The sequence below is a fragment of the Erithacus rubecula genome (genome assembly GCF_903797595.1).
Source record: "Erithacus rubecula genome assembly, chromosome: 2".
Taxonomy (NCBI): Eukaryota; Metazoa; Chordata; class Aves; order Passeriformes; family Muscicapidae; genus Erithacus; species Erithacus rubecula.
In genome coordinates this window covers 54,599,556-54,609,091 of record NC_136685.1, presented here as the reverse complement: position 1 = coordinate 54,609,091, position 9,536 = coordinate 54,599,556, and the positions used below count along the sequence as shown (strand labels likewise).

General features: G+C 39.6%; 1 protein-coding gene across 3 annotated transcripts in view; it reads left to right on the top strand.

The window, feature by feature from the left end:
* Positions 1 to 970: 970 nt before the first annotated feature.
* The window catches only part of AHI1 (Abelson helper integration site 1), an 88,983-nt gene continuing 80,417 nt past the window's right edge, over positions 971 to 9,536 (top strand). For 2 of the 3 annotated variants that reach the window (XM_079298873.1, XM_079298875.1), the window contains exons 1-3: positions 971 to 1,050; positions 5,496 to 5,567; positions 6,397 to 6,518. In XM_079298873.1, coding sequence (XP_079154999.1) covers positions 5,558 to 5,567; positions 6,397 to 6,518 — 132 coding nt within the window. In that variant the 5' untranslated portion in view covers positions 971 to 1,050; positions 5,496 to 5,557. Of the gene's footprint in view, positions 1,051 to 1,626; positions 1,659 to 5,495; positions 5,568 to 6,396; positions 6,519 to 9,536 lie in introns of those variants that run through there. The other variant, XM_079298874.1, reaches the window with a different exon arrangement.

Genomic DNA, 9,536 nt, shown 5'->3' with positions numbered 1-9,536 from the left:
GAAGAGTTAGTTTTTGTTTGTGCTTTGCCAAGGCAACCCGGGACACCTGCCTTATGAACAAAGAAATATCCCTATCTATCAGCTGAGTGAATACAAGCATTTGAGAAAACAGAGGACAGGTAAATATAAAGAAAAAAGAGATAATAATGCATCACTATATGTGTCACTAATAATGCGTGAGGAACAGGAGAGCCAGGTTTGGAAGGTGCATTCTTTTGGAAGCCAGTGGAATTCATTGACAGAATTTGAGGGATGTAATGCTTGGGAACTATGTCACAAACTCAGGAACACAAACATTTGCTCATGTCTAGTTTGTGCAAATTGTGCCATCTGAAGGCTAATTTTATCCAATTTGTTTCTGAAAAAAACTAACCACGATCATGAAAAACCTTGCGCTGATTTCTCAAACCTTCTAGTGCATGAGGCACCTTTGACATCCAAGTTTTAATCAATTTTTACACAGAAGAAATGAATACACAGTTTTTCAATGAAGAATACGCTTAATTTTAGTAGGTAATTATGCCTAAGGGGGAGGGGGAAATCCTCCAAAACACTGATTAAATCAGCTACTAAATCAGGCAAAAAATAAAGGTTTCTCCAGCACCCGCATAGCTCCAGGACATCCATTTATGCTGCTAATTGCAGAAAGCTTGTGTGCATCCCAAACACTCGGCACTTTCCCTCCTGAGCCCCACAGAGCCCATTACCCGGGACTTTATTCTTCCGCCAGCAACTTTTGTTAGAGCTAACATGTACTTTCGACACCTTTTTTTTTAATGGATCATAAAGCACCCGTGGGAGGGCTCCCATTTCTAATGCTTGTCACCGTCTTTTTATTTTTATTTATTTTTTTTTCCTTATCCCCGCGCCGCCCTGCGCGCCTGCGCCGCGCGCGCCGTTTCCCTGGGAGCCGGGATTGTTTTGGGCGGAACCACCCGCGCGGCGCTGCGGAGGGGGGAGCGGGGGCAAGGAAGAGCCCACAGGCGGAGGGAAGGGGGGAGGCGGGGCGGCCGCAGCAGCCGCCGGGCCACGGGAGAGGACGCGGCCGACGTGAGTGATGCCCTCGGCGGGGAGCGGGCCGGGACTGCGGCGGGCGTGTGCCGCCGCTCGGCCCGGGGCGCGGCCCGGGGCGGGTGGGGCTGGGTAACGCCTCCCGGGCGCTGTTCCCGCCCCGGGGCGGGGGGCTCAGCCTGGGGCTGGGCACGGCCGCAGCCGTTCGGGGGCCGCGCCGGGACCGCGGCTGTTGGCGCGCGCGGGAGCGGGATCGGGATCGGGATCGGGATCGGGATCGGGATCGGGATCGGGATCGGGATCGGGATCGGGACTGGGGAGCGGGAGCGCGGGCTGGCGCGGGCGCTCCGGGAGGGAGGGAGCGGGAGTGGGAGTGAGGGCGCAGCCGGCGAGCCCCGCAGTGACTGTCTCCGTCGGGCAGGCCTAGGGCTGTCGCCGCCTGGTCCCGGCTGGAGCCCTAATCCCCGGATCCGTGTTGTTTCGCCCCCCCGCTCCTGACGAGCTCTGTGGGTCGCTGGGGTGTCGTGCGTGGGCAGCTGCAGTGAACGCACAGTGCTGCTCCATGGCCGGCGCCTCCACAGCGGGGATGGAATGCGGAATGCGCGTCGCATCCTCGCTGGATAATTCCGTCCGTTTGTCCAGTTGTGGTCGGAATGTCCCTTTATATCGTTGAAATTACCGCTGTTCTTCTGGCAAAGCAAAACGTCGCATTGGAAATTAAAATACTTAGGGTGGTCTCTTGCTGCGAACACATTTTCGTAATTAGCGTCTAAGATAAAGCAGAAACTTAAAACTTTATAAACAGTATAAGTCTTCTATATTTCCTTACATGGAGCTGAAGTCCATAATTTTGCCGTCAGAGTCTGTTTGTAAGTTTCTCTTGACTAAAGGTGCCAAATTTCTGCGGTAAAACCCCAGTCTGACAGTTCCTATGAAGGAAAAACTTTCTGATATGTTGCTGTCAGAAAACCAAGGGTAGCACCAGCTTTTTAAAGCATCTTTTTTTTGTTAGTAAGTGTGTAAGATTTTTACAGGCACATCTAAACCGGTAGAAAACTTGTAAAAAATGTGGTGCTGCACTTTCATTAGTTTTTACACAAGGGTTTACTTGGTCTGTCAGTTTCTGTCAGTTTCTGTCAGTTTCTGTCAGTTTCTGTCAGTTTCTGTCAGTTTCTGGACTCATATACTGAATTTTCATTAATCAAACTAGATTGATTTTTGATGTCAAATTTATCAATAGTGAAGAGGAACAGATTCATCTCAGTGTAATTTAGCTGTGTAATTCTGAGCTGGGTATAATTCTGAGCTGAAGCTCTTTCACATCTCAGAGTAATGATCCCTACATGTAGTTTAATTAAAAACCTAATAGTGAAACCCAGGATTTCCCTCTGTGATCTAAAAGATGAGGAATAAACAAGGCCTAATGTTCTACTGGTTTTCAGCCACTGAAGTTTATGCTCAGTTAACTGCGACAAATGAAGAACAAGGAATTTAGTTGAGGAAAATCCTAAGTGTGCAATTATATTTTGTCAGCTCCATTTCCTAAATGGTTATGATTAGGTAGGAAATTTTTCACTTCCCATTGTGTAGTGCAAATTCTGTATGTTCTGCTCATTGTAGTATGGGCTTGATTTATATCTTTTATTAGTGGTCAGTAAAAGTGGGTTTTGCATATGGTGAGCTTTGTGGCATGTTCAGCATAGAGAATCCCTGTATTACAGATGTAGGATATAGCAACTCAATTGTATTGTAAAATACTGTGAAAAGAGCAGGAGTTTAATGTAGAATTACTTTGTAAATACAGATCGAATATTGGAGAAGAGCAAACCAGGCTATTTTCAGAAAAGTATAGTAATTGGAAGTTTGGGCTTTGTGAATTTGTTTTGCTGTTTATTCCTGGTGGCTGGACTATCACTGTTCCAGGTATGTGTTTTTGTCAGTCTTGGATTGTCTTATGTTTACTAACATGGAAGAGATCCAATCTGATCAGGCAAAAATGCATTTTACAAAATTAATGATAACTGCCCTTACTCAGACTGGGGCATGATGGTTGCTGAACTTGGATATACAATTAAATCTCTCTTACTCTAAGGTGAGATTATGCTAAGTAAACAGCCTTGCTCTTATCCTTGTTGATTAGTGGTCTATATTTACACAAGCCTGATGGTTGCTTTAATGCACCATGTCAAAGACCATGAGGTTCTAAATTAGAAATATCTAATGAACAATAGCACTGTCTTTAGAGGACTTTATCTCTTAGTTTTATTGCCACAACAGGGTAGACACTGAATAAATTAACAAACAGTTGTGCTCTTTGGTGAATTTTGCTAATTCTTGATTTTACTGAGAGTGTTTGTAGGTGCAAGACGAGCCTAACCTTTGGTAAGATGTTTGTTCCATTATAATCAAAAACTATCTGCAAAATTAATATTCTAACCAACCTATAGTTTGATTAGGCTTTTTGATGGACTTATTTATTTAGCCTTTGACCAGAAATTTATTTCCATACTTGGAATAGGCACTGATTTCATTTTGCTTTTGTGTACTGTATTGTCTCTCTTTTTTTTTTTTTTCTTTAAATTGAAGAGTCCTTCAGTATTTCATTTCTTGTTTGCAATTAGTTTTTGAGGGCTTGTTGAAATCATTCAACTAATTAAAAGATACCTTCCCATGTTCCTGTGGTTCTCAGTCAATGATGAAAGTGATAGGATCTGCTGTAGTTTTAAAAATTCATGTAGTTTTCTGCTCATCTAAATTACGTGCTTTCTAGCCAATTGTGAATTGACTACTTGAAAAGCAGCACTTTGTAACTGTAGTACTTTCAAAATGCCCATTTGGTTTAACCAAGTATAAATTGCAAAAATTTTATTTTTCAATGGTGTTTTAATTTTTTGTTAGAAGCGTTATTTTTAAGAGTTACTGCTTTAGTTGTGACAGTAAAGCTTTGCTCTAGGAGTCAACATATTTTAGATAGTGAAAATACTGCAACCTCAGTGTCATTACATGCCTATTGCAAAGCTGAACATTTTCTTACTGCCAGTGAAGTCCATTTGGCCGTCCTTGCTCTTTTGAAACATCCTTAGGTAGTTGTATACTTAGTGTAAATGCTGAAGACATGAAGTAAACTGATTATTCTTGGCATCTGACTAGTCAGTTCCTCTGTAATCCCAAACCAACCTGAACACTTTGCCTTTTTTTCCTTAATTTGGTTTAGTTTGGATAGCCAGCATACCAAAGCACTGTGAGTAATGAATGTGAAATGACCTGAAAGTAACAGGCCTGTGGAAGTAAGGCTGTGCAAGAGATGACAAATATGTGAGGGTAGGGTGATGGAGATGCTTGGGGACCCAAGTACAGCCACAGCTCTTTCCTGTGCTGGTGAAATGTGCGTGCCCAGGAGAGATTTAATGCTGAGGCCAAGTGTTGTGTTTGGCTCACTTAACTGCTAATCAACTCAGCCTCAAATCAGAGTAGCTGCATGCAAACTGCCTATGTGTGTAGTAATCCAGAATAACTCCTGAACTGCATCCAGGCATAGCTTGGGTGAGTCTTAGGTGGCTTGGACCAAAATAGTGTGAGAATAATGCAACCACACATCCTGGCAATATTTATTGCTGTGTCTGGATTTGTTAGGATCAGTGTAGTCTGTGTGTGCCATGAATGTGAGTTACTGGTGTCTAACAGGAGGTGTTGCCTATGGAGAACTTGGAGCTGTTACCTGGTGGGCTGTGGGGGACACAGGGACCAGAGTTCTAAGGGGAATATCACACCTTCATAGGAGCCTACACTTCATTAGTTCCACTGTTTACAAAACAGCTCTTTGTGTTAAAGTTTTTTGTGGAACAGTCTGAATTTTCTTGATGAAAAGATAAACCTGTGTAATATTTTTATTTGCCTTCAAGCTTTGTTTGGATTGCATTTGCAGGCTTTTCTCCACAACCAGGAAGGCCTAACAATTTTTTTCTGTAGAGGAATGAGTTTCATGTAGTTGCTTGTCTGCTTTATAAAAAATACAAGTGCTTTATTTAAACATAAATATTTAGAGATTTGTAATAAAGTTAGATTTGTTGGCAGATACTAACCTTTGTATTGAAAACTATCAGCTGGCTTCCTCAATCCTGCTGTCAGGAGAGGAATCAGATTAGAATGGCTTCAGCATACATGGTTTCATGAGTCATTATTATTTAAATAAACTGTTGGGTTTTTTAGAAGATTGGAGGGCTACAATCCTGATTATTTGGCTACCCCCCGAAAATATAGCTAATTAAATTGCTGTAATGTTGTTTTTTATTTACCCTCAAATAATAAGTATCAGAGCTGGGATTTGATAGCAGAAAACTATGAATAATTTATAGACATATAGGGAAATGCTTATTCCTAAATAAAACATACTCATCCCTAATTCTAATTAGCATAGATTTAATTATTAACTTGAAGTCTGTGGACCGCTTATATTAATGACAGTTGTTAAATACTTTAAATAGAATGGTGAATTCTGAGGAAGAAGCAGCTGTTGTGTAGAGCCACTTCTAACTAAGGACTGAAAATGCGAGCAGGTAAGGATACTTTGTGTTTGATTTCCAGTACATATTTTATAGTTAGAACCGGTGCAAAGGATAGAAGTTATTTGTGTCTTATATAAATCTTTAATGCTGCATTGGCTTCTTTTTGAGTTCACGATTATAGCTGATCTTCAAAGTGGTGTTATTTTTTTGTTTTAAATTCAGGGGCTTTTGTAAAAGTTGCAATGACAGTGGTAAATATGCTGTAGCTGAGGATTCAGCAGCCTTTCTCAATGGTGTGCCAGGTTGCACTGTGAATTCAGGGTTACAAATTAAGGATTACTTGAGGGAAACTAGAGCACCTACTGCTTCAAGGGTTCAAATGCTGCTGATGGCAGTATCATCATTCATAGAAAGGCAGGAGAGCCAGCTCCTGGCTCTTGCAGGTCTGTCTCAGGTTGGTGCTGCTCTGGTTTCCAGACCAAGTAAGACCCCAGAGCTGCTGCTTCTCCTGGAAGACAATGTGTCACCTCTGCTCCTAAACAAGGAGGGCAGTAATCTGTCCTCTGCTTTGGCTAGCCCAAATTGTGTACTGATCCTGCTGCATGTACCCTTCAAAATATGCTTTCTTCAGGAGACAGAGTAGATGGTGCTGACTTCAGCCACAGGTGAAAGACTGATATGTCTGTGTCTGTGCAAAGCTGCTGAGTTATCCTTGTATGGGTTATGTTGCTAGTGGAAATTCTTAACTGAATACAAAGTGAATTTCTTGGTAAACTTTCCCTGATAAGTAATTCTCATCCTTTTAAAGCACGATTATGCACTTTTTTTAGCAATGGTGATTAATGAGATAGCAAATCATACTCTCCATTTCTTTTTGCAGTTGAAAGTGAGGCAAAGGCAAAAACTAAAGTCCGCTTTGAGGAAATTTTCAGACGCCATGCTGGCATAGCAGACACAAAGAAACCAAAGAAAAAGAAGTTTGACTCTCAAGAGAGTATTGTGGTGAGTTACAACACATGCAGGCTTTGTTTGGTTGCCTTCCTTAACAGAAAAAAGATCAGGAAAATGTATTGCGGGAAGGAGATGTAAGCATTAAAAAAAAACAAAACAGAAGTGTAAAGGATGTTTCTGCATGTACCCCTTGGTTTTGGTGTGGCTTTTATTTTCTTTTTTGTGTGCCAGCAAAGCAGCCTTGTAACTTGGAGGTATGCCATAATTGTATAGACTATAATCATGGTGAAAAGGAAGTGGCATATGCAGGCATGCACTTATTTAATGTTCACCTGTACTTGTTTTTCCATACCCTTTTTTCATACAATTTTTCAGTATCAGTACTGACTTTACTGGGAGTTAATTAGATGTTTGAGGGCTAGTAAAATTATAGTTGTGAAAATATTTAATTTTGAGAATACTACATCTGTGTAATACAGGTATATCTAATACAGCTGTGAATTGAGAGCTGATGAGAAGGTATAATAATATTAGAGAAAATTATTAACAATTCGATTTTTTACTTTTTTTTAAATCTCAGTAATCAGTGAATTATGCGTGTTCTGAGCTTTGTGTCTTGAGTCGTTCAGTGTTCACATGTCGACTTTTGTAATGGTTTTGACCTTAACTTTTGACTTGCAGAGTAGGAAGAATTCTATAACCCCAACTTTATAGTTAGATGACATTTTTGTTTGTGGCTTGTCTGTCAGTAAAGGAGCCTCAGAAATCTCTCTGGGTTGTGGTTCACATTTTTTCTTTTTCCTGAAGAGGAGCATAAAAGTTCAATATGAACTTTTTCTATATGTACCTGATTATTGACTTAGAAAATTTGGAATTTTCAAAGAAAGTAAATTATTTAGAAGATGAATGTTCTGTTTTTTTATTTTCCTCCTGGTATTTATATTTTCAGTCTTTTTTCTTAAAATTTTGTCTGTATCAGATTCTGGAAATGAATGTTCATTGATTAATACTCATTTGAGACAAATAAGTGGTATTTCATGTAATATCATAAATCATAAATATCATACATGTAGTTGTATATATTAAGTATATTCTGAATAGATACATTAAACTTAGTATTGCTAAATATTTGGTCTCAGATTGACAATCTGAAGTTGGATTTTATATGGACTATCTAAAAATGTATGTTTCTTGATGTATATGCTTTGTAGTCAATAGTCTGTACAAAGAATCAACTTGATATCTAAAAATAATACAGACAGTTAGAAGGTGGCTTTTTTCCTTATTTGCTGGCATATATGTAAATAAAAGACTAAATTCTTCCACAGTTAAGTTTACTTATTTATGAAATGTGAATTTTTAATTCTGTAAAATGCAAGTATTTTTCAACATGTAAGTGTATGTTCATATGCAACTACATATTGCTCATGAATATTTTAAATTTGCTTTGGTTTTAGAATTGGTTTCCATTCCAGAAGTCTCTGATGTAAAACACTAGTGTTTTGGAGTTTTGTAGAAGCACTTAAAATCACAGTGATCTGAATCAAAACTGAGTGGTATGCATGTAAATTATGAAGCATTTTTAGGATCAGTGCAGAAGTTCAAATTTCTGGCTTTGTTGAAGCTTTAAATATTACAAATCAAACCACTTAAAAATTAAGGACTTGAGGAGAGCTTGTATTGAAACCTGTTACTGACCCTTTGGAGTATTTCCTTAAAGTGTGACAAAGTTGCAGGAGCTCAGGTTGGTATTTTCCATGCTGGTTGCATTCAAGTAGAAATTTCTGTAAAAGCTTCAGCAAATAAACAGTCATTTCTCTATAAAAAATAAATGTGTGTGGGAGTGGAAGAGTAGGTAGACAGAGGAGATTGGCTGGTTTTGTTCCCATTTTCTTCAGTTCATATGATACAACTGTACAGAGTTTCACATATCTTGAAATAATGTGAAATCTGTCAGTGATGGTTGGCTTCGTGTCATGCACTTGCCATAAATGGTCTCCCAGCTTTGATCAAAAACTAGTCATGGTTCAGAGCCTATTTCCACTTGATATGTTCCAGTCTGTTTCCTTCCTTTGTCTTTGCTCTAGCCTTTCTTAAAGATTAATAAGATTTTTTCCCTTATAGTCCACTGTTTCTTTGAAACTTGAGTTCTGAAGCTGCAGGGGGTTGCTATGGTTTTAAATGATGGAAAGTGAGGATAATGGGAGTGCTTGCCTGCTCTGCTCTCTGTGCCTATTGCCTGGAGAACCTGCCTGGACAGCAGGAAAGCAGTCTGCTTGGGAGAAGAAAGGTTGATGTCTGTAGGGCAGGATGAGTTTGAAGCCACAACTGATAGGAAAGAAGAGCTTGTACTGGAGATGGAAAATAAATCAGCTGTGGCCAGCTAAAGTTCTGCTTTGCTGTTCATTAATAGCCACTGGGGCAGTGGGTGTGAAGCCTAAAGGCATTGTGGAAAAAACAAGTAATTGAGACACAGCCAAAAAATTAATTTGCTAATATCCTTTCTAGGGCAGTCACCATATTTATTTTTTACCGATTGTGCCTCCTATTACAACTTACAGATATATTAACTTGTGTGAAGTCATCATGAAAATGTTCGAATTTACTTAGTTCAATCTAAATTCTGTGGTTGAAAAGAGGATGTTTAAATTTTTTCTACCAGATGAAAAGGTTAGATCCCTCTATGGAGGCAAAAATTTATTTCTTAGACTGTAGTCTGATCAGATTGCAATATTGGGATGGACATATTGGGATGGCACTGCTAACTTGGGTTTTGTGTTCAAGACAGGACTGCAACAGATTTATTTGGATTGAAGGCTGAAAGGCACTGAGTAATTGTTGAGATTTCCACTGGATTTTACCCCATTGTTCCTTGTGCGTAAAATAGGAGAACTGATAATAGTTGACTGTATAATCGATCTACACATTTTCTCAGTGTTTTCCATCAGAATTTGGTGAAAAAATTCTGAGCCCATCATCTTATCTGTAAATTAATGTTCTTCTAGCTTTGAATGTCTATATTATATAGCCTTACACAAGCAATAGCAGTAAAATTGGCTTCCTAGTATG